At 38.5% G+C, this 24,510-nt stretch overlaps 1 protein-coding gene across 3 annotated transcripts in view; it reads left to right on the forward strand.

Moving 5' to 3' along the window:
- The first annotated feature begins 3,020 nt into the window (after positions 1-3,020).
- The window catches only part of DSN1 (DSN1 component of MIS12 kinetochore complex), a 30,652-nt gene continuing 9,162 nt past the window's right edge, over positions 3,021-24,510 (forward strand). Inside the window, exons 1-6 of one of the 3 annotated variants that reach the window (XM_077169440.1) lie at positions 3,021-3,217; positions 4,890-4,938; positions 5,103-5,480; positions 7,511-7,584; positions 8,266-8,338; positions 13,027-13,114. In XM_077169440.1, coding sequence (XP_077025555.1) covers positions 5,174-5,480; positions 7,511-7,584; positions 8,266-8,338; positions 13,027-13,114 — 542 coding nt within the window. In that variant the 5' untranslated portion in view covers positions 3,021-3,217; positions 4,890-4,938; positions 5,103-5,173. The remainder of the gene's footprint in view (positions 3,218-4,889; positions 4,939-5,102; positions 5,481-7,510; positions 7,585-8,265; positions 8,339-13,026; positions 13,115-24,510) is intronic. The other 2 variants (XM_077169430.1, XM_077169449.1) reach the window with 2 other exon arrangements.

The raw sequence follows: 24,510 nt of genomic DNA on the forward strand, positions 1-24,510 counted from the left end.
ACATCTGTTTTTAGATGTCTGTTTCACCCTAGAACCACAGGGTGAAAATTTCAAGAAGGCAGATTTATTTTATTTTATTTATTAATTAAAAAAATAAACAAAATAAAACAACATACATAATCAGTAATTCACAATATCATCACATAGTTGCATATTCATCATTTCTTAGAACATTTGCATTAATTCAGAAAAAGAAATAAAAAGACAATAGAAAAAGAAATAAAAAGAACACAGGCAAGAGAAAAAAAAATTATACCTACCATACCCCTTACCCCTTGCTTTCATTGATCACTAGCATTTCAAACTAAATTTATTTTAGTATTTGTTCCCCCTATTATTTATTTTTATTCCATATGTTCTACTCCTTTGTTGACAAGGTAGATAAAAGGAGCATCAGACACACGGTTTTCACAATCACACAGTCACATTGTGACAGCTATATCATTATTGGATCATCCTCAAGAAACATGGCTACTGGAACACAGCTCTACATTTTCAGGCAGTTCCCTCCAGCCTCTCCATCACATCTTGAATAACAAGATGATATCTACTTGATGCATAAGAAAAACCTCCAGGATAACCTCTCAACTCTGTTTGGAATCTCTCAGGCATTGATACTTTGTCTCGTTTCCCTCTTCCCCCTTTTGGTCCAGAAGGTTTTCTCAATCCCTTGATGCTAAATCTCAGCTCATTCTAGGGTTTTTCTCAGTCCCTTGATGCTGAGTCTCAGCTCATTCCAAGATCCCTGTCCCACGTTGCCAGGAAGGTTCACACCCCTGGGAGTCAAGTCCCATGCAGAGAGGGGGAGGGTGGTGAGACTGCTCATCATGTTGGCTGGAGAGAGAGGCCACATCTGAGCAACAAAAGAGGCTCTCTTGGGGGTGACTCGTAGGCCTAAATTTTAAGTAGACTTGACCTATCCTTTGAGGGGTTAAGTTTCATATGAACAAACCCCAAGACTGGGGGCTCTGCCTATAGCTTTGGTTGTCCACGCTGCTTGTGAGAATATCAAGAGTTCAACTTGGGGAAGTAGAATTTCTCCCCGTTCTGACCACTCCCTGAAGGGGGCTTTGCAGATACTTTTCCACTCACTGATCAAATCACTCTGGGATTCATCGGGGCATCACTCTGGACAAACCAGCCAAGTCTCATGCCCTACCTGAGATTCCAAGTACTTATAGCGTTCAATCAAACTATCTACATAAGTTATATTAGGAAATGCACTAGTCAAAATATAAATTTTGTAACAAACATTTTTTGCTTTAGTCTCACACAGGTGACATTTTAAAATATTAATTACCATCTATTTTCAGTACCCTGCAATAATGACATTCCTTTGTTCTTCCTCATGCAAAAACATTTTTAAAATTGTACCTTGTGCATTTCAGTATTATTATACAGTCTAGGCATTCCTAGATTATACCATCTCAATCTTTAACATCTATCTTTCTTTCTGATTTCATTTATGTCCCCAGACCTCCTCCCTCTATCATTCTCACATGCAGCTTCATTCAGTGTTTTAACATAATTACATTACAGTTAGGTAGTATTGTGCTGTCCATTTCTGAGTTTTTGTATCCAGTCCTGTTGCACAGTCTGTATCCCTTCAGCTCCAATTACCCAATATCTTACCCTATTTCTATCTCCTGTCTCTATTACAAACAAAATATTCCAAGTTTATTTACTAATGTCAGTTCATATCAATGAGACCATACAGTATTTGTCCTTCAGTTTTTGGCTAGTCTCACTCAGCATAATATTCTCAAGGTCCATTCATGTTGTTACATACATCATAAGTTTATTCTGTCTTAAAGCTGCATAATATTCCATTGTATGTATATACCACAGTTTGTTTAGCCACTCGTCTGTTGATAGACATTTTGGCTGTTTCCATCTCCTTGCAATTGTAAACAATGCCACTATAAACACTGGTGTGCAAATGTCCGTTTGTGTCTTTGCCCTTATGTCCTCTGAGTAGATACTTAGCTATGGTATTGCTGGGTCATATGGCAAAGGAAGGCAGATATCTGTCTCCAGTCACAAAACTTTTCCAACGACCATAGCTGGTATGCAAAGATGACCATAGTCTTGCTCTAGCTTCTCTCTAACCCCTCTTATTTCAGACTTCATGGCCTGTTCCTATTTCAACATTTGGAGGTGAAACAGCTATTGTTGCCAGGTGGCCCATTTCCTTCAGTGTACATTGGGCAGCGAACCTGGTTTGACAACAGGATCACTGCGAAAGGGCTGCACAAGAGGGGACCCTAGTGTGGAGGATGCAGCCTGTTCTTTGGGGGTTCCCAGGCCAGCAAAGGCCAATGGAGCAAGCACAAGTTGGGGTCCTGGGAGCACAGAAGGGTCATTCAGGGCCTAAGAGAAGGGTCTGTGAGGGGTGATTCCTCAACTGAGGCTTCAAATTGGAGAATTTTGCAAGAAAAAAACAAAGGGAATGGCCTGCACAATGGAGCGGAGGCAAGAAGCAACGTGGATTGGACAGGGGAGCTGAAAGCAGTTTGGGGAGTGTGGCCTACGATCAGAGTTCTTTAACTTTTTCACATATTGAAGGAAGCACAAGAGAAAAAGCCCTATTGCAGGAGTGGGAAAAGGCTTAGGCAAACTAAGCTCAGGCTTCCAGTCCACGCTGGGAGACAGGGTCCACACTAGCGAAGTTAAGGAGATGGAGGGAGAGAATGTGGACTACTGCCAGGGCAGGGTACCTAGAACTTGCTGATACGCTGTATCTTCCTTGGGCAAATAGCTCTCTGGGCTTCTGTTTCCCCGTTCTAGATGGTGTATGAAGCCTGTCGCGCGCCAAGGGAGGCGACATTGCGGCTGCTCGCGGGAAGGGACTTCAAGGGCGGGGTCTGGCGGAAGAGGTGGCAACTTGGTCGTATCCGAAACCGGAACGACTAGCACAAGGGAATCAGGATTTCCAGGACCATCGCCCATCGGTTTACGCATGCGCATCGGAGGACGCCTGCGATTCGCGCGCGCGCAGATCCGCAAAGCGGCCGGCTGCGCATGCGCCCTTAGTTGGCGGGAGTTCCCAGAGCCGAGGTGGTGACGCTGAGGGCGGGTTGTGCATCAAACTCCAACTTCTGAAGAGCGGCTGCGGTGTCCAAGGAGGCCTAAGGGTGACCCGGTGCTGCAGAAAGAGTACCTTGCGACTTTGTGTTTTAGGGACCGCGGCTCCGGGCTGGAAGGACGTCTCTCTGAGGTCAGAAAGTCGCAGACCTCTTCCCGGAGCGGTCCCATTTACCTCAGCTCCAGTGTCTTGGATCCCCTCAGCCCCCCCCCCCCCCCCGCCGTTCCGCCGCCCGCACTGCGGGGAGACAGTGGGGACTGGAGGGCCCCGGGGGCGCTGCGGGCCCCTCCCGGGTGAAGGAAACTTGAGAGCGGGCTGCACCTTCCCGGGCTCTGGGCTTGTTTGTAGAACCGATAGTCTAGACTCCAGAACAGCGGCGGGGGACAGGGCGGAGAGCTGGGGGTCACAAGTTCCTGAGTTCGAATGCCTCCTCTGCTCCATCCAGACTAACTGTATAGCAAGCTTGGGCCAGGCCTTTTGGCCTTCTAAACCTCACTTCCTCTATATGCAAAGTGGAATTAATATTTGCGTTGTGGAAAGGATGAAATGCAATGATGGTCCAAATAAGGCACTTATGTATAGCTCAGGTATTGGTACATAATAAGGATTAAACAATGACGGTTGTTGCTCTTACTATCCAAGCTTCAATCTGTTTGATACAATCATAAGGGCTTTGGGAATTTAGGGTTTTGTTCTGTTATCTTTTCCAGTTGTCCCTCACATATATTCATTTCTATTTACTAAGCATGCCCCCCACATATAGATTTCTGCTGGGAGGGAGAAGCGAGCGTGGAAGATAGAGAGGCCTCAGACATGTCCCTGCCTTTTTGGAGACAAAATAGTCTGTAATAGGCATTGGAAATACAAATGCAGAAAGGCTGGCCAGACAGACATGTAAATATTAGTAAAGTTTAGTAATTAGTAAACATGTAAACTTTAGTGCTCCCAGTGCTAGGGAGACCAAGGGGTGGAACAACCAATTCTGCCAAAGAGAAGTGATGTGAAAGATTCACATTTGAGGTGGCTTGGAAAGGATGAATATGTTTTATGGGTAAAAGAATAGATAATGCAAGGTTTCAAAGTAATACAGGGAATGATGTATCAATGTGGCTGCAATGTAGGGGGCATGGAGGAGACAGGTGGGAGTGGCAGGAGCGAGAATGAGTAGACTGGGTCTAGCTTATGAAAGCTCTTAAATGCACTTTGGAAAAATGTCTGCTGCTGTGTAAAGAATGGATTGGAGAAGAATATCACTGTATGTAGGAAAATTAGTGGAAAGATTAGGACATGGTGAGGGTGGGGTGAAGTTGGGGTATTATAAAACCTAAACTAAACTAGTAACAATGGGAGTGGAGAAAAGATTAAGAGACTGTTAAGAGGTAGAATGAATAAGACTTTGGATCCAGAGAGTTAAGAATAAGGAGAAGTATGCTGTAATTTTTCTCAGTTGGAAGACCAGGTAGATCACAATGCCATAAAGGGAATTAGAGACTAGTTGAATACAAAATAATTGGGAAACAAGGGTAGGGTATGTGTGTACGGAGGCATGAATATTTCTAGTGATGAGTTCTGTAGAAATTCAGAATAGGAGGCTATGACCCCTCCTGATATTCTCGTGTAAAAAGACAGATGAGATTGAATTTGGCCTTGTCAGATAGGTGCAGGGAAGTGCAGAGTGGAGATGGTTGGTGGGGAGGGCGGTTCAGAGAGGCTGGAAAGCACAGGGCCTATTCTTGGGTATTAAAACCCCAGTGAGACAGGGTGAAAGCTAGAGAACAGATCACCTGGTCTTTTCACTTTTCAGGGCTCTTTATCCAGGATGACTTCAGTGTCTAGATCAGAGACTGCTGAAGGTGAGTATTGTAGTGTAATTCAGTACTTGGATTCAGGCTTCTCAGCTATACCCGAATGATGTCCTGGCTCCACGTAGATTTGAAATTCATGTATTTAAAGAGATGGTTCCTCAGTGTTTCTATGAGCTGGGGCATACATTTTCTTTTTCCATGTTTTTTTGCAGATACTTAGTTGTGGTGGGTTTGATTCTGTATTTTAACTTTTTCATAACAAGTGTTAGAAGAGGAACCAGTGATGTCTAAGACTCATGATCATCAGTTGGAGTCAAGTCCCAACCAGGTGGAAGTGTGTACTAACTCATCTGCCTCCCTGGACATGACGCAAGGCATTTCAAAGGAAAGAATTCACCTTGGCTCTAGCCCTAAAAAAGGAGGAAGTTATGATATCAACCACCAGGGGGAATTTCAGACCAGGTCCCTTCAGTTGTCCCCACAAGAACAGTCTACACATCATCAGGACAGGAGGCAATCCTGGCGACGAGCAAGCATGAAAGAAACACACCGGCGGAAGTCACTTCTTCCCTTTCACCGTGGCATCACAGGTGGGGTGCTTATCTACATAAGACAGTGAAGTTCCAGCTCAGATAAGAGACAGTGAGGTATGGAGGAAAGAGCATAGTAGAATAACTTGACTTTGACTTATAGCTATGTGACTCGGAGCAAATCACTTCACCTCTTTGAGCTTTAGTTTCTTCATCTAAAACGGAGATATCTTCATCTATAATGGAGATAGTATTACCCACTTTGTGGGATTATTCTAAGATTATAAACACTGATGTAAAACACTTAGTAAGCATTGAGTATCATTCCTATTAGGTTACATTATTATGCCCATTGTAATCCATACCATAAATAGAAATTTTGATTTACAGTTATTCAACACTCACCTCTGTTAGGATCAGAGGCATTAAAGATTCCTTCCTGTGACTTTCTGCCTAATATCCGAAAGTGAAACTGAAGGTGGATGAATTGATTTCTGATTTTAGACTTTACAACTGAAAATATTTCAGAGGGAAGATGTACATAAAAATATGTAGAGTAAAAATCTAGTTTTTAAGTCTTATATTTGAATGTGATTTATATGATTTTGTGTGAATTTACTATATTTAAACTATCTCTGTAAGCATCAAGGTACAGGATATACTGTGGAAATCAAGCACATTTCAGGAGGAACTTACTAGCTGTATGATCTTGAGCAGTTTACTTAACCTCCTTTGCCTTAAGGTCCTCTTCAGTAAACTGGGGATGATAATAGTACCTATCTTATAGGGTCATGTAAGGATTAAATATATATAAATACAAGACCTGGCACACAGTAAGCCCTCAAAAGTATTGCCTCACTTTCAGGTGGCCAGATGTCTAGAGGTAAATCTGGGGGAAATGGCTACTTGACATATCAGTGCCCATACACTGTGCTCCATGCATGTGCCAAGAAAACATCAGCTGTTTTCTTAAGATTATCCCTACCTTCATTCCTGTTCCAGATCATGTGGACTTAAAATTTTGTATAATGGAAAATTGCTGATGTAGTAACAGTGGTCCTGGTCATTCCTGACTACCTGTTGGGTTTCTTGGTCATAGGGAGAAGGTATTCTGTTTCTCTTAACTAATAGCAATGAGTATTAAGAAAGGAGATAAGAACTGTGAACAGCTTAGGCTGGAGGCCAAAAAGACATGTATCTCTCTTACTTCTCAAAGTAAACTTTGCTGTATTCGTGTTTCTAAATGGATATAATGGAAAAAATAAAAAACTTTCTACCTCTTAGATTTTTTTGAGGATTCAAAGGCATAATTATGTGAAATGCATATAGTGGCCATCCACTTTAGGCTAATGACTGTGTGACCTTGGCAAGTTACCTGTTACCTAGGATTTGTGCCTCAGTTTCATCATTTGTAAAATAACTTAGTGGGAATATTTTCCTCAAGGTTTAATGAGATGTATGGAAAGCTTAAAAAAAATCCCTTTTATATAGCAAGTGTCAACAGTGTTAGCTATTAATGTTATTATTACATCATTATAGAGTGGCAGCATGGTATTAAGGAGGAAAGCACAGTTTTTGTGACACACCTAAGTTTGAATTCTAACTCCACCAATCTCTGGCCTCAGACAAAGTCATCTCCTTTCTGAGTGTCGGTTTCCTCATTTGTACAATGTAGCTAATTATTCTTATTCATAGAGTTTATAAAAGGACTCTTAAGACAAATGTATCTAAAGTGCATAACAGTGCCTCACATATATAATGCGCAAATGTTATCTTTCAATGATGAATGTGAGTCATGAAAAAAAAAGTTAAATTATTTTTTACCTACCTTGTTCAACAAGGCAAGATTTTAATATGTAGATTATTATGACATTTTTTCATAGTTTGGATAAACAAATGAATAGAGTTCATCCCTTGGTAATCCTGGCGAAATTAGCTATGACCACAAATGAATTCTCCCTTTAACCAGAGAAGGCTGCTTGGGCATTCTTACCTTAAATTGGATGGCATCAGGAGAGAGGAATACTCCAGTTTTCTTAGTTTACTAACTCTATAAGTATCCAGCTCCTTAATGTGATATTTTATATTAGAGCTCAGCAGATCCATCAGTGTCAATATAGCAGAAAGCAAACGGCTTGGCTCTCTCCTACTTTCCAGTTTTCAGGTAAGAATCTTGGGTCTGGGATGTGCTTGCTTTTTTTTTTTTTTAAACTGTTAGTGTAATAACCTCAAAGATAAGTAAGTATTGTGTAATGCGCTGTTGAAATTAAGACGTGTTTTCCTATAATTGTGTTAATTTAAAAACCAGATTTAATTAAAAAAAAAAAAATCCCAGTAGCTGGTCTCTCCCTGTCCTGGGCTCCCTACTAGTGTCATTGGTGCTGCTGCTGCTAACTGAGCAGCTAAATGGTTAGCGATTTCCCCAGTCTCCTATCTTTTACCCAGTGGAAGTGAATTATGGATGAATAGTGGATGGAGATCAAAACCTAAGTTAATACAGTTATTTTTGGTCTGACTGTAAACTAAGTTGATATATGACCATGTTAAATAGCTTAAAAGTTATATTATGTATTATATGGTTAGCTGATGCTCACAACAATTAAGATGAACAAATTATTTGTGTGAATTAAATGGCCGTTTTACTCTGGATCCCAAATCAAAACATATAGGTTGACCAACAACGGGTTTCTTCCTGATCGGTGCATTTGACTTTATGGAAAGTCAATTTAGGCATAACTATTAAATCATGTTTAGTTTCATATTTGTTAAACATAAAATTGCATGATTTCAGACGTGACCTGGAAAATCTTGGTTGCTATACTGAAAATGCTTTTCTTTTATTTAGTTCTCTATTCAGAAACTTGAACCTTTCTTAAGGGGCACTAAGGGCTTCAGTCTTGAAAGTTTCCAAACCAAAGGTAAGTTTGCTAAGAATAGATAAGTGTACTTGGACCCTGGGCTGCACCCTTTCTTAAGGTCAGCCAAAACTTTGCTTATATGTTCCCTATTTATAGGAGCTGCTGCCTCACAAAACCAGCTTCCGTTTTCTTCTTCTTTTTTTTCTATTTCGTTTAAGGAAATATGAATATATGCTTAAGGTATAACTTCAGAAGGAACAAAAGTGAAAAGTAAGCCTCCTTATCTATTCCTATTCTCAGTCTCTGCTCTGCCCCAGAGTCCGCCACAGCCACCAGTCTTTTGTGTATGCTTGCAGAGATATTTATTGTATTTCCAAACATTTATATTTTTTAATCAAATGAATAACTTACGTACTGTCCTATACCATGTCTTTTTTTTATCTACAGTTTACCTTGTAGATTGTTCCATATCATACATTTAGAGCTGCCTTGAAAGTTAGTAGCCATATAGTAGTCCATTATATGAATGTACCATTTTTGATTTAGCCAGTTTATTACTGATAAACTTTTAGGTTGTTTCTAGTTTTTTTCCTTTTATAATTAATAGTGCAATGAATATTTTTACACAAGACTTTTGGTAAATATTGCAAGTAAAAATAAGATAAATTCCTAAAATTGGATTACTATGTCAAATGAAATTATAAGAATTACCAGATTGAGTTCCATAGAGATTTTATCGATTTTTCTCTCACCAGCAATATATATAAGTACTTGTTTTTCTCACATTCTCACCAATGCAGCTCTTTCAGTCTTTTAGATTTTTTATCATTTTTTTAAATTTTAAAATATTAATCACCATTTATTTTCAGCACACTGCAGTAATGACATTCTTTTGTTCTTCCTCATGCAAAAACATTTTTTAAATTGGTACATTTAGTCACTATCATTATACACTCTATGTATTCCTAGATTATACCATGTCAATCTTTATCGTCTATCTTTCTTTGTGATTTCATTTATGCCCCAGCCCTCCTCCCTCTATCATTCCCATATGCAGCTTCAGTCAGTGTTTTAACATAATTGTATTACAGTTAAGTAATATTGTGCTGTCCATTTCTGAGTTTTTATGTTCAGTCCTGTTGCACAATCCGTATCCCTTCAACTCTAGTTACCCAATATCTTACCGTATTTCTATCTCCTGATGGTCTCTGTTACCAACGAAATATTCCAAGTTTATTCACTAATGTCAGTTCATATCAGTGAGACCATACAGTATTTGTCCTTTTGTTCCTGGCTAATCACACTCAGCATAATGTCCTTAAGGTCCATTCATGTTGTTACATACTTCATGACTTTATTCTGTCTTACAGCTGCATAATATTCCATCTTATGTAAATGCCACAGTTTGTTTAGCCACCTGTCTGATGATGGACATTTTGGTTGTTTCCATCTCTTGGTAATTGTAAATAATGCCGCTATAAACATTGGTGTGTAAATGTCTGTTTGTGTCCTTGCCCTCATGTCCTTTGAGTAGAGACAGCATATAGATGGTCCTGTTTTTTAATCCATTCTGCCAGACTATGTCTTTTGATTGGAGAGTTTAATCCATTAACATTCAGTGTTATTACTGCATGGGTAGTACTTTCTTCTCCTATTTTGCCTTCTGGATTTTATATGTCATATCTAATTTTCCTTTACTCGTAATCTTCCTTTCTACACTCTTCTCCATTCTCTTCTGTCTTTGTATCTGTCTCTAGGGCTCCCTTTAGTATTTCTTGCAGAGCTGGTCTCTTGGTCACTAATTCTCTCAGTGATCTTTTGTCTGAAAATGTTTTAATTTCTGCCTCATTTTTGAAGGACAATTTTGCTGGATATAGAATTCTTAGTTGACAATTTTTCTCTTTTAATAATTTAAATATATCATCCCACTGTCTTCTTGCCTCCATGGTTTCTGCTGAGAGATCTATACATAGTCTTATTGGGCTTCCCTTGTATGTGATGGATTGCGTTTCTCTTGCTGCTTTCAAGATTCTCTCTTTCTCTTTGACCTCTGACATATTGATTAGTAAATGTCTTGGAGTATGTCTATTTGGGTCTATTCTCTTTGGAGTACGCTGCACTTCTTGGATCTGTAATTTTAAGTCTTTCATAAGAGTTGGGAAATTTTCTGTGATAATTTCCTCCATTAGTTTTTCTCCTCCTTTTCCCTTCTCTTCTCCTTCTGGGACACCCACAACACGTATATTTATGCACTTCATATTGTGTTTCAGTTCCCTGAGTCCCTGCTCATATTTTTCCATTTTTTTCCCTGTATTTTCTTTTTCTTGCCGGATTTCAGATGTTCCGTCCTCCTATGTTCTGTCTCTCGAAATCTACCATTGTAGGTTTCCATTGTTTTTTTCACCTCTTCTACTGTGCCTTTTATTCCTATAAGTTCTGTGATTTGTTTTTTCAGACTTTCCATTTCTTCTTTTTGTTCATTCCTTGCCTTCTTTATATCCTCCCTCAATTCATTGATTTGGTTTTTGATGAGGTTTTCCATGTCTGTTCCTACATTCTGAATTAATTGTTTCAGCTCCTGTATGTCATTTGAATTGTTGGTTTGTTCCTTTGACTGGGCCATATCTTCAGTTTTCCTAGTGTGATTTGTTATTTTTTGCTGGCGTCTAGGCATTTAATTACGTTAATTAGTTTATTCTGGAGATTGCTTTCACTTCTTTTACCTAGGGTTTTCTGGCTGGATGAATTTGTTGTCTGTCTGTTCTTTGACATTCAGTTCAGCTTAATCTGTACCTCTAGCTTAAGTTTTGTTTAACAGAGGAGAATTTTTCAGTTCTTGTTTTCTTGTTTCTTGCCCTGCTTGCATGGTACCTTTCTGCCCCCACCCTTAGGATGGTCTACTTAGATATTATGGACCCCAGCCGGATTTTCCCAGACCAAACTTGCCTCCTGTCAGAAGGAAAGAGTTACCGGCGTCGATTTTCCCTGAGAGTGAGACCCAGCAGGTTGAAAGACTTTCCTGTGAAGTCTCTGGACTCTGTTTTTCTTATCCTGCCCAGTATGTGGCGCTTGTCTGCCTGCAGATCCCACAAGCTTAAGATGATGCAGTACCTTTAACTTTGGCAGACTCTCCCTGCTGGGGGTGTGGTGGAGACAGAGGAGAGGTTGTAGGCTGGTTTTAATGGCTTCAAATTTCCAAGCTCTGGTGTCTGAATTCCTTGAGGGAGGGATTCTACCTGAGTTGGGCTTCACCCCTCCCTTGGGGAAGGCACAGGCTCCCGACAGGCCCCCAGACGAGCTTGTTTCTGCTTATGCCTGGGGCAGTTGCAGCCTGAGAAGTCCTGCCGCTATATCCAAAGGCAGTCAAGCCTTTGTAGAAACACAGCCACAAAAACCTCTGTTTCCTTCTTTTTTTTTTTTTTTTCCCCCTTTTTCTGTCAGCCCTGCCCCCTTGGCGCCAGGGCAAAAATGAGCAACCTCGGCTTTGACCAGGTTCACCTAAGCTGGGAGCCTATTTTTAGTAGTCAGAATTTGTTAATTAATTCCACAATTGGCGTTTGATTGTGCTCAGTCCCTACTGCTGGTAAAGTTCCTTTCCTTTCCCCTCTGGGAAGCCTGTGGGGGAGGGGCGCCGGCCACCTAAGCTTTGGGAACTCACGGTTCTGGGGGTGCTTGCAGCCGGTCCAACTGGTCCAGACTGGGGTACACTGTGTGTCTGGTCACTGACGTGGCCCCAGGAGCTGTTCTGTACTGTTCCTGGTTATTTAGTAGTTGTTCTGGAGGACGAACTAAAATGCACACATTGTTAAGCCACCATCTTGACCCTGATTGTCCAGATTTTTTAACATTTGATGGCTAATAAAAGATATTTTGAAGTTTTAATTTGCGTTCCTTTCTCTTTCAAAGAGGATAAATTTTTTCAGCCATTTGTACTTTTGGAACCATTTGTACTTTATTTTCTATATATTACCTATTTGTATCCTTTCTTCATTTTTTTTTTAATTGAGTTATTGGTTGTATGAACTCTTTATTTAATAAGGAAATAAGCTGTTTGTCTCTGATAAAAGTTGCAAATATTCTTTCCCAGGAATCAGTTTTCCACTTTCTAGGAAGTAGCTATTCTCCTAATAGTGTAGCTATGCATTAACCTAGAGCCCGAAATACTCAATTTTACCCACGTAAAAGACTCAGAAAATGCATGAACTCAGACTTACCTGTCATTTGAAATTATCTCAAAATTGCAAATAGATATGCCAGGGTTAGCTTAATGACTAATTAACATGCTTTTTCCTCTACATTCTTTGCCTACATGTAATGGTAAGTCTAAACTGGTACCTGTTTTTACCTTGTACTCATAATTCTTCATTTTCTTCCAACATTTCTCATTATACTTTTGCCCAATGCCTGTAATATGTTCTTCCTTCCGGTGCCAGTGTTTCAAATCTCTTGAAAGAATGAAATCTCAGATGGAGATAATACCTTTTTAACTATTTCCTCACCAGTCAAGTATTAGACCATCTTCAGAAATGTCATAAAAAGGAGTTGTATACAATTTTATCTGTATGTACCCAGAGGAAAAAAAGATGAAATCTTTCCGCATATTTATACCACTCTTGGCTGAGTGGTAGCCGGAATGCAAAAGGAGACTCTAGAGCTGAGACCACCTTGTATATCTTTTATCCTTATCCACGGCTTGCTGTGAAAATTTTTATTCTCTATTTTATAACATGTAATTTTTTTCTCTGTAGTGTCTTCTCTTTCTGAGGAATTGAAACATTTTACAGATAGACTAGAAAGTGATGGAACTCTACAAAAATGTTTTGAAGATCCAAAAGGGTAAGAGAAATTCCCCTTCTGTCCTAAATTATAGTTGAATTATAATTAGTTGTTCATTCATTCAATGATTATTTATTCAGCATCTTCTATGTGATTTAGAAGATTTAGACTCTTCTAAATGCTAAAGATATGATTAATAAGTCAAACAGATTCCCCCTCACTATACTAGAAGAGATAATCCAGCAAATATAGAAAATAATAATTTCAGAAAGTGATAATCTAAAAAGTCAGTAAATATGATAGTGACTTGAAGAGGCTGGGCAACTTTAGCTAGAGTGATCAGGGAAGATATCTAATGATCTGACCTTTAGACTGTGACCTATAATTTCTGAATGGCGAGAAGGAACCAGCCGTGAAAAAGCATTCTTCACATTTTTATTAGCTATGTAAATTGGAGCTAAACTCATATTCTTCGGTGTTGGCAAGCAGGAATATTTGCATAAATTTTTAAATACCACCCTCAAACTTGTAGTTCTCTTCAGGGGTGATGCTCACATCCCCAAGCCCTTCCCCATCCTGCAACAAATCATGTCACTTGGGCTTACATCATAAATTTTTAGGTTTGACTTCACAAAGGTCATTTCCACAGGTCTTTAGGGTTGACATTGCCAGTCCAGGAAATGAAATATTTTAGCTCAACATAGTATCTCTTTTAATGCAGGCAGTATTAAATACCCCAGAGGAGGTGGAGGCTATGTGTTACAGGCTCTAGTAGAAAAGTGTGAAAGGTGGCACTACTAATTTTGCTAGGTAGAATAAGTACCGAGTACATCTGAGATATTTTGGCATCTTCAGTGCCTGCTTCTTTTCCATTAGGATTAATTGTGGAACTGAGCTGAACCATCATTGTAAGTAATATAGTCCCTGCCCACAATATCTTTAAATTAAGTGGGAAGAGAAGATGATCATATGAAAAAATATTGTTGGGCCTTAAAAGATGTGAAGGTTTTGATTAATAGGAGAAATTATGTGAACAGAAGAATGGTGACTGAAAACACCAGGTATTTGAGGGTCTATTCATTGGTTGATAGACACTTGGGATGCTTCCATCTTTTGGCAATTGTGAATAACGCCGTTGTGAACATTGGTGTGCAAATACCTGTTCAAGTGTCTGCTTTCAATTCTTTTGGGTGTATGCCTAGTAGTGGGATAGCTGGGTAATATGGTAATTAGCTTTCTGAGGAATTGCCAAACTGTCTTCCCCAGTGGCTGTACCATTTTACATTCCTACCAGCAATGAATGAATGAGTTTCTATTTCTGTACATCCTCTCCAACATTTGCAATTTTTATTTTTATTTTTTTTTATTTTTTGGTGCTGTATGGTCTGGGATATCATTTATAATTTTATGTTAGGTGTTTTTTTCTTCCTCACTGTTCTCCATTCTGTCAGATGTGAAATGATATCTCATTGTGGTTTTGATTTGCATTTCCCTAACAGCTAATGACATTGAACATCTTTTCATGTGCCTTTGTCCATTTGTATATCCTGTTTGGAGAAATATCCACTCAAGTCTTTTGCCCATTTTGTAATTGGGTTGTTTGTCTTTTTATTGTTGTTATAGGATTTCTTTATATATTCTGGATGTCACACCCTTATATCTTTTTCTGGAGTTCAAAAAAATGATCATAGTGCTGAATGCACAACTGTGATGCTATTGTGAGCCATTGATTGTACGCCATGTATATATGTGTGCAAAGATGTGTCAATAAAAATATATATTTTTTAATAATAAAATAAAAATCATTGGCCATAGATCTGAGGGTCTATTTCTGAACTCTGAATTTGATTCTATTGGTCTATATATCTATCCTTGTGACAATACCATGCTGTTTTGACTGCTGTAGCTTTGTAATAAGTTTTAATGGGAAATATGAGTTCTCCAATTTCTTTCTTTTGAAAAGGGTTTTGACTATTTGGGACCCCTTATCCTTCTAAATAAATTGGATGATTGGCTTTTCCGTTTCTGCAAAGTAGGCTGTTGGAATTTTGATTGGGATTACATTGAATCTGTACATCATTTTGCATAGAATTGATATCTTAACCATATTTAGTCTTCTAATCCATGAACATGGAATGTCTTTCCATTTATTTGGATTTTCTTTTAGGAAAGTTTTGTGATTTTCCATGTAGAAGACTTTTACATATTGGTTTAAATTTATTTCTAGATATTGGGTTCCTTTAGTTGCTATTGTAAATGGATTTTTTTTTCTTGATTTCCTCCTCAGATTTCTCATTACTAGTGTAGAAAAAACTTCTGGTTTTTGCATGTCGATCTTGTATCCATCCACTCTGCTAAACTCTTTATTGCTCTAGTACCTTTGTTGTAGATTTTACTGTATTTAGGATCATGTCATCTGAAATATGAACGTTTTACTTCTTCCTTTCCAATTTGGATGCCTTTTATTTCTTTTCTTTGCCAAACTGATCTGGCTAGAAGTTCCAATACAATGTTGAATATTAGTGGTGACAGTGGGTATCTTTGTCCTGTTCCAGATCTTAGAGGGAAAGCTTTCAGTATTTCACCATTGAGTGTGATGTTAGCAGTGTATTTTTCATATATGCCCTTTATCCTGCAGAGAAAGTTTCCTTCTATTTCTATTTTTCTAAGTGGTTTTATCAAGAAACGATGCTGGAATTTGTCCAGTGCCTTTTCTGTGTAATTGGAGTTGATCATATAGGTTTGTTTTTTTTGTTTTTGGTGCATGGGTTGGGAATCAAACCCAAGTCTCCCGCATGGCAGGCAAGTATTGTACCACTGAATGATCATGTAGTTTTGTCCCTTCAGTTTGTTAATGTGGTGTATTACATCAACTGAAATTCTTATGGTGAACCACCCTTGCATGCGTGGGATAAATCCTAATTGATAATGGGTATAATTCTTTTAATGTTTTGTTAGATACGATTTCCTAGTATTTTGTTGAGGATTTTCACATCTATATTCACAAGAGATTAATCTTTAATTTTCTTTTCCTTTATCTGGCTTTGATGTTAAGGTGTTGTTGGCTTCCTATTATCGGTTAGGTAGTTTTCCTCTTGTTTTTGTTTTTTTTTTTGAAAAGTTTGAGTAGGTTGGCACTAACTTATTGAAATGTTTGGTAGAATTCAACTGTGAAGCTATCTGAACTTGGGTTTTTTGGGGGAGAGGTGTTTTTTTTGTTGGCATGGGTAGGCTCCAGGAATTGAACCCAGGTTTCCAACATGGCGGGTGAGAATTCTTCCACTGAGCCACCATTGCCCGCCCTACTGGAAGGGTTTTGATGACCTGTTCAGTCCTTTTTTACTTGTAATTGCTCTGTTGAGGTCTTCTGTTTCTTCAGAGTCATTGTAGCAAGTTAATGGTATTTTCCGTGGAATTTGTCCATTTTATATAGGTTGTATAAATTTGTTGGCATACATTTGTTCATAGTATTCTCTTATGATCCTTTTTATTTCTGTGAGGTCGGTAGTAATGTTCCCCTTCATTTCTGTTTTTTTGTTTGTTTGTTTTTTTGTTTTAAATTCATGTCTGCTTTCTTCTACCTTGACAGTCGAACTAAAGATTTGTCATCTTATTAATCTTTCAAGGAAACAACTTCTGGTTTTGCTAATGATCTCTATTATTTTCTATTTTATTTATCTGTGCTCTGACCTTTGTTATTTCATTCCTTTGCTCACTTTGGAGTTAGTTTACTATTCTTTTTCTAGTTTCTCGAGGCATGCAATTAAATCTTTGATCTTAGCTTTTTCTTCTCTTTTAATGTAAACATTTAGGGTTGTAAATTTTGCTCTCAGCACTATCTTTGCTACATCTCACAAATCTTAATATGCTGTGTTCTCATTTTCATTTAGCTCAAGATATTTACTAATTTCACTTGTATTTTTTTCTTTGACCCCTTGATTGTTTGAATGTCTTCTTTAATTTCCATATAGTTGTGGGTTTTCCAGTTCCTTTGCTTGTGATTGATTTCCAACTTCATTCCATTGTGATCGGAGAAGGTTCTTTGTATAATTTCAATCTTTTTAAAAAATTTTGAAACTTGTTTTGTGACACAATGTGTGGTCTGTCCTGGAGAAGAATGATCCACATGCACTTGAGAAGAATTTATACCCTGCTTTTTTTTTTTTTTAATTTAAATTTAATTTTTTTATTATCCTCATTCCATTCTACATATATAATCAGTAATTCACAATATATCATCACATAGTTGCATATTCATCATCATGATCATTTCTTGGAACATTTACATCTATTCAGAAAAAGAAATAAAAAGAAAACAGAAAAAAATTCATACATACCATACCCTTTACCCCTCCCTTTCATTGATCATTAGCATTTCAATCTAAATTTATTTTAACATTTGTTCCCCCTATTATTTCTTTTTATTCCATATGTTTTACTCATCTGTTGATAAGGTAGATAAAAGGAGCATCAGACACAAGGTTTTCACAATCACACAGTCACATTGTGACAGCTATATCATTATTCAATTGTTCTCAAGAAACACGGCTACTGGAACACAACTCTACATTTTCAGGCAGTTCCCTCCAACCTCTCCATTACATCTTGGATAACAAGATGATATCTACTTAATGCATAAGAATAACGTCCAGGATAACCTCTCAACTCTGTTTGGAATCTCTCAGCCATTGAAACTTTGTCTCATTTCACTCTTCCCCCTTTTGGTCAAGAAGGTTTTTCTCAATCCATCCCTTGATGCTGAGTCTCAGCTCACTCTAGGATCTCAGTCCCACGTTGCCAGGAAGGTCTACACCCCTAGGAGTCCTGTCCCATGTAGACAGGGTGAGGGTGGTGAGATTGCTTGTTGTGTTGCCTGGAGAGAGAGGCCACATCTGAGCAACAAAAGAGGCTCTCTTTGGGGTAGGCACCATTTTTTGAAGAGACTGTTCTGTCCCAGATGAGTTGGCTTGACTGCCTTATTCAAGATCAATTGTCCATAGATGAGAGGGTCTATATCTGAACACTCTATTCGATTCTGTCTTTATGTATATCTGTCTTTATGCCAGTACCATACTGTTTTGACCACTGAAGCTTCATAATATGCCTTAAAGTCAGGGGGTGTGAGACCTCCAACTTCATTTTTTTTTCTCAGGATACTTTTAGCTATTCAGGGCACCATGCCCGGTTATTGGTTCTTCTATTTCTGAAAAGTCAGTTTTGGGGATTTTAATTGGTATTGCATTGAATCTGTAAATCAATTTAGATAGAATTGATATCTTAATTATATTTGGTCTTCCAATCCAGAACACTGTATGCCCTTCCATTTACTTAGGTCTTCTGTGATTTAACAATTTCTTGTAGTTTTCCTTGTATAGGTCATTTGTCTCTTCAGATAAATTTCTTCCTAAATATTTTATTCTTTTGGTTGCAATTGTAAATGTAATTTTTTTCTTGATTTCCCCCTCAGATTGTTCAGTGCTAGTGTATGGAAACGTTGAAGATTTTTGAGTGTTGATCTTGTAATCTGCCACTTTGCTGTACTCATTTATTAGCTCTAGTAGTTTTGCTGTGGATTTTTTGGGGTTTTTGACAATAGTATCATACCATCTGCAAACAGTGGGAGTGTACTTCTTCCTTTCCAATTTTGATGCCTTGTATTTCTTTTTCTTGTCTAATTGCTCTGACTAGAACTTCCAACACCATGTTGAATAACTGGTGATAATGGACATCCTTGTCTTGTTCCTCATCTTAGGGGGAAAGTTTTCAGTTTTTTCCTGTTAAGGATGATGCTAGCTGTGAGTTTTTCATATATTACCTTTATCATGTTGAGGAAGTTCCCTTCTATTCCTATCCTTTGAAGTGTTTTCAACAGGAAAGGATGTTGAATTTTGTCAGATGTCTTTTCTGCATCAATCAAGATGATCATGTGGTTTTTCTGCTTTGATTTCTTGATACAGTGTATTATATTAATTGATTTTCATGTGTTGAACCATCTTTGCGTACTTGGGATGAATCTTACTTGGTCAGGGTGTATAATTCTTTTAATGTGCTGCTGGATTTGATTTGCTAGAATTTTGTTGAGGATTTTTGCATCTATATTCATTAGAGAGATTAGTCTGTAGTTTCCTTTCTTTGTAATATGTTTGTCTGGCTTTGGTAAGAGGATGATGTTGGCTTCGTAGAATGAGTTAGGTAGCTTTCCCTCCTGTTCAATTTTTTTGAAGAGTTTGAGCAGGATTGGTACTAATTCTTTCTGGAATGTTTGGTAGAATTCACCTGTGAAGCCATCTGTTCCTGGACTTTTCTTTTGGGGGAGCTTCTTAATGACTGATTCAGTTTCTTTACTTGTGATTGGTTTGTTGAGGTCATCTATTTCTTCTCAAGTCAATGTTGGTTGTTCATGCCTTTCTAGGAAGTTGTCCATTTCATCTGCATTGTCCTATTTATTAGCATAAAGTTGTTCGTAGTAGCCTCTCATTACTTCCTTTATTTCTGTGGGGTCAGTGGTTATGTCTACTCTTCCATTTCTGATCTTATTTATTTGCATCCTCTCTCTTCTTTTTGTCAATCTCGCTAAGGGTCCATCGATCTTATTGATTTTGTCATACAATCAGCTTCTCGTTGGTTGATTTTCTCAATTGTTTTCATGTTCTCAATTTCATTTATTTCTGCTCCAATCTTTATTAGTTCTTTCCTTTTGCTTGCTTTGGGGTTAGTTTGTTGTTCTTTCTCTACTTCTTCCAAGTGGACAGTTAATTCCTCGATTTTTTTCCCTTCTTTTTTGAAAAACACATTTGGGGCAATAAATTTCCTTCTTAGCACTGCCTTTGCTACATCCCATAAGTTTTGATATGTTCTGTTTTTGTTTTCATTTGCCTCAAGATATTTACTGATTAGTCTTGTAGTTTCTTCCTTGACGCACTGGTAGTTTAAGAGTGTGTTGTTGAACCTCCACATATTTGTGAATTTTCTGGCACTATGCGTATTATTGATTTCCACCTTTGTTCCTTTATGATCTGAGAAAGTGTTTTGTATTATTTCAGTCTTTTTAAATTTATTGAGACTTGCTTTGTGACCCAGCATATGGTCTATCCTTGAGAATGATTCATGAGCACTTGAGAAAACAGTGTATCCTAATGTTGTAAGGTGTAATGTTCTATATATGTTTGTTAAGTCTAGCTCATTTTTTGTATTATTCACATTCTCTATTTCTTTATTGATCCTCTGTCTAGATGTTCTGTCTACTGATGAGAGTGGGGAATTGAAGTCTCCAACTATTACGGTAGATGTGTCTATTTCTCTTCTCAGTGTTTGCCTCATGTATTTTGGAGCATTCTGGGCTCGGGGCATAAATATTTATGATTGTTACGTCTTCTTGTTGAATTGTTCCTTTTATTAATATGTAGTGACCTTCTTTGTCTCTTTTAACTGTTTTACATTTGAAGTCTAATTTGTTGGATATTAGTATAGTTACTCCTGCTCTTTTCTGATTGTTATTTGTATGAAATATCTTTTCCCAACCTTTCACTTTCAGCCTATGTTTATCCTTGGGTCTAAGATGTGTTTCCTGTTGACAGCATGTAGATGGGTCCTGTTTTTTAATCCGTTCTGCCAGTCTGTATCTTTTGATTGGGGAGCTTAATCCATTAACATTTAGTGTTATTACTGTACAGGTAGTACTTTCTTCTACCATTTTACCTTTTGGATTTTATATGTCATATCTAATTTTTCTTCTTTTTACCTTTACTGATAGTCTTCCTTTCTACACTCCTTTCCTCACCTCTCTCTCCTGTGTTTTCATATCTGCCTCTAGTGCTCCCTTTAGTATTTCTTGCAGAGCTGGTGTCTTGGTCACAAAACTTCTGAGTGATTTTTTTGTCTGAAAATGTTTTAATTTCTCCCTCATTTTTGAAGGACAGTTTTGCTGTATATAGAATTCTTGGTTGGCAGTTTTTGTCTTTTAGTAATTTAAATATATCATCCCACTGTCTTGTCACCTCCATGGTTTCTGGTGAGAAATCTACGCCTAGTCCTATTGGGCTTCCCTTGTATAGGATGGATTGCTTTTCTCTTGCTGCTTTCAAGATTCTCTCTTTCTCTTTGACCTCTGACATTATGATTAGTGTCTTGGAGTGCATCTGTTTGGATCTGTTCTCTTTGAGGTATGCTGCACTTCTTGGATCTGTAACTTTAAATCTTTCATAAGGGTTGGGAAATTTTCAGTGATAATTTCCTCCATTAGTTTTTCTCCTCCTTTTCCCTTCTCTTCTCCTCTGGGACATCCAGAACATGTAGATTCATTAGCTTTATATTGTCATTCAATTCCCTGAGTCCCTGGTCATATTTTTACATTCTTTTCCCTATATTTTGTTTTGCTTGTCAGATTTCAGATGTCCCGTCTTCCAGTTCACTAATCCTATGTTCTGCCTCTTGAAATCTGACAGTGTAGGTTTCCATTGTTTTTTTCATGTCTTCTGTACCTTTCATTTCCATAAGTTCTGTGATTTGTTTTTTCAGACTTGCAATTTCTTTTTTTGTTCATTCCTTGCCCTCTTTACATCCTCCTTCAATTCATTGATTTGTTTATTGATCAGGGTTTTCCATGTCTGTTTGAACATTCTGAATTAATTGTCTCAACTCCCATATCTCATTTGAATTGTTGGTTTGTTCCTTTGACTGGGCCATATCTTCAGTTTTCCTAGTATGATGTGTTATTTTTTGCTGGCGTCTAGGCATTTAATTAAGTACCTTAAATTAGTTTACTCTGGAGATTGTTTTCACTTCTTTTACCTAGGATTTTCTTGCTGGATGAATTTTGTTGTATCTCTGTTCTTGACATTCAGTTCAGCTTCTTCTGGACCAGTGGCTTAGGTTTTGTTTAACAGAGCAGAATTTTTCAGTTCTTGTTTTCTTGTTTCTTGCCCTGCCTGTATGGTGCCCTTTTCCCCCCACCTTTAGGAGGGTCTACTTAAGTATTATAGACCCCAGCCAGATTTTCCCGGACCAAACTGGCCTCCTATCAGGAGGAAAGAGTTACCTCCATCAGTTTTCCCTGAGGGTGAGACCCAGCAGGCTGAAAGACTTTCCTGTGAAGTCTCTGGACTCTGTTTTTCTTATCCTGCCCAGTATGTGGCACTTGTTTGCCTGCAGTTCCCACTAGCTTAAGATGATACAGTACCTTTAGCTTTGGCACATTCTCCCTGCTGGGGGCGTGATGGAAACATAGGAGAGGTTGTAGCTGGTATTAATGGCTTCAGAATACCAAGCCCTGGAGTCTGAATTCCTTGAGGAGGGATTCCACCTGAGTTGGGCTCACCCCTCCCCTGGGGAAGGCACAGGCTCCAGACGAGCCCTCAAACGAGCTTATTTCTGCCTATGCGTGGGGCAGTTGCAGCCTGAGAAGCGCTACCGCTGTATCCAAAGGCTTTCAAGCCTTTAGAAACACAGCGAGGAAAACCTCTGTTTATTTTCTTTTTCTCTTTTTCTTTCAGCCCTGCCCCCTCGGCGCTGGGGCAAAAATCAGCAACCTCCGCTTTGACCAGGTTCACCTCAGCTGTGGGCCTTTTTTTTTTTTTAATTTGTTTGTTAATTAAAAAATTGAGAAACCAAATAAAACATCAACGTATATAATGGGTAATTCACAATATCATCACTTAGTTTCATATTCATCATTTCTTAGAATAATTGCATTAATTCAGGAAAAGAAATAAAAAGACAATAGAAAAAGAAATAAAATGAACACAGAAAAGAAAAAAAAAGATACCTACCATACCCCTTACCCCTCACTTTCATTGATCACTAGCATTTCAAACTAAATTTATTTTAGCATTTGTTCCCCCTATTATTTATTTTTATTCCATATGTTTTACTCATCTGTTGATAAGGTAGATAAAAGGAGCATCAGACACAAGGGTTTCACAATCATACAGTAACATTGTGACAGCTATATCATTATTCAGTCATTCTTAAGAAACATGGCTACTGAAACACAGCTCTACATTTTCAGGCAGTTCCCTCCAGCCTCTCCATTACATGTTGAATAACAAGATGATATCTACTTGATGCATAAGAATAACCTCCAGTATAACCTCTGAACTCTGGAATCTCTCAGCCATTGACAATTTGTCTCATTTCCCTCTTCCCCCTTTTGGTAGAGAAGGTTTTCTCAATCCCTTGATGCTAAGTGTCAGCTCATTCTAGGGTTTTTCTCAATCCTTTGATGCTTAGTCTCAGCTCATTCCAGGATCTCTGTCCCACATTGCCAGGAAGGTCCAAACCCCTGGGAGTCATGTCCCACGTAAAGAGGGGGAGGGTGGTGAGACTACTCATCGTGTTGGCTGGAGAGAACGGCCATATCTGAGCAACTAAAGAGGCTCTCTTGGGGGTGACTCTTAGGCCTAAATTTTAAGTAGGCTTGACCTATCCTGTGTGGGGTTAAGTTTCATATGAACAAACCCCAAGACTGGGGGCTTAGCCTATAGCTTTGGTTGTCCACCCTGCTTGTGAGAATATCAAGAATTCAACTTGGGGAAGTTGAATTTCTCTGGGGGCCATTTTTTAGTAGTCAGAATTTGTGAATTAATTCCACAATTGGCGTTTGGTTGCAGTCAGCCTGTGCTGCTAGTAAAGTCTCTTTCCTTTCCCCTCTGGGAAGCAGACTGTGGGGGAGGGGCACCGGCCCTGCCTCTTGGGGAACTCACGGTTCTTGTGGGGCTTTCAGTCGATCCAGCTGGTCCAGACTGGGGTGCACTGTGTGTCCAGTCACTGACATGGCCCCAGCAGTTGTTCTGTACTGTTCCTGGTTATTTAGTAGCTGTCGTGGAGGACAAACTAAATCCCACACCTTGCTACGCCACCATCTTGGCACCTCTCAGTACCCTGGGGTTTTAACCACTGTGGCTTTATAGTAAGCTTTAAAAGTCCGGATGTATTAGTCCTCCCACTTGGCTCTTCTTTTTTAGGATATCTTTAACATTCGAGGTCTCTTTCCCTGTCAAATAAATTTGGCAACCTGGTTTTTTAAGTCTTTAAAATACATTTTTGGAATTTTGATTGGTATTGCATTGAATCTGTAGATCAATTTAGGTAGAATTGACATCTTAACAACATTTAACCTTCCTGTCCATAAGCATGAAATGTCTTTCCATCTATTTAGGTTATTTTAGCTTCGTTTTTTAGTTTTCTGTGTACAAGTCCTTGACATCCCTAGGTAAGTTATTCCTAGATACCTCATTCTTTTGGTTGCTGTTCTGAGTATATCATAATACTGACATCTGGCCTCCATGCTTTCTGACGAGAAATTGGCACTCATTCTTACTGAGAGTCCTTTGCATGTGACAAGTGGGTTTTCTCTTGTTGCTTTCAGAATTCTCTTTATCTTTGACATTTGACATTCTCACTAGTGTGTGTCTTAGACCAGGTCAGTTAGGCTTTATTCTGTTTGGAGTATATTGTGC

This window comes from Tamandua tetradactyla, chromosome 1 (genome assembly GCF_023851605.1).
Source record: "Tamandua tetradactyla isolate mTamTet1 chromosome 1, mTamTet1.pri, whole genome shotgun sequence".
Taxonomy (NCBI): Eukaryota; Metazoa; Chordata; class Mammalia; order Pilosa; family Myrmecophagidae; genus Tamandua; species Tamandua tetradactyla.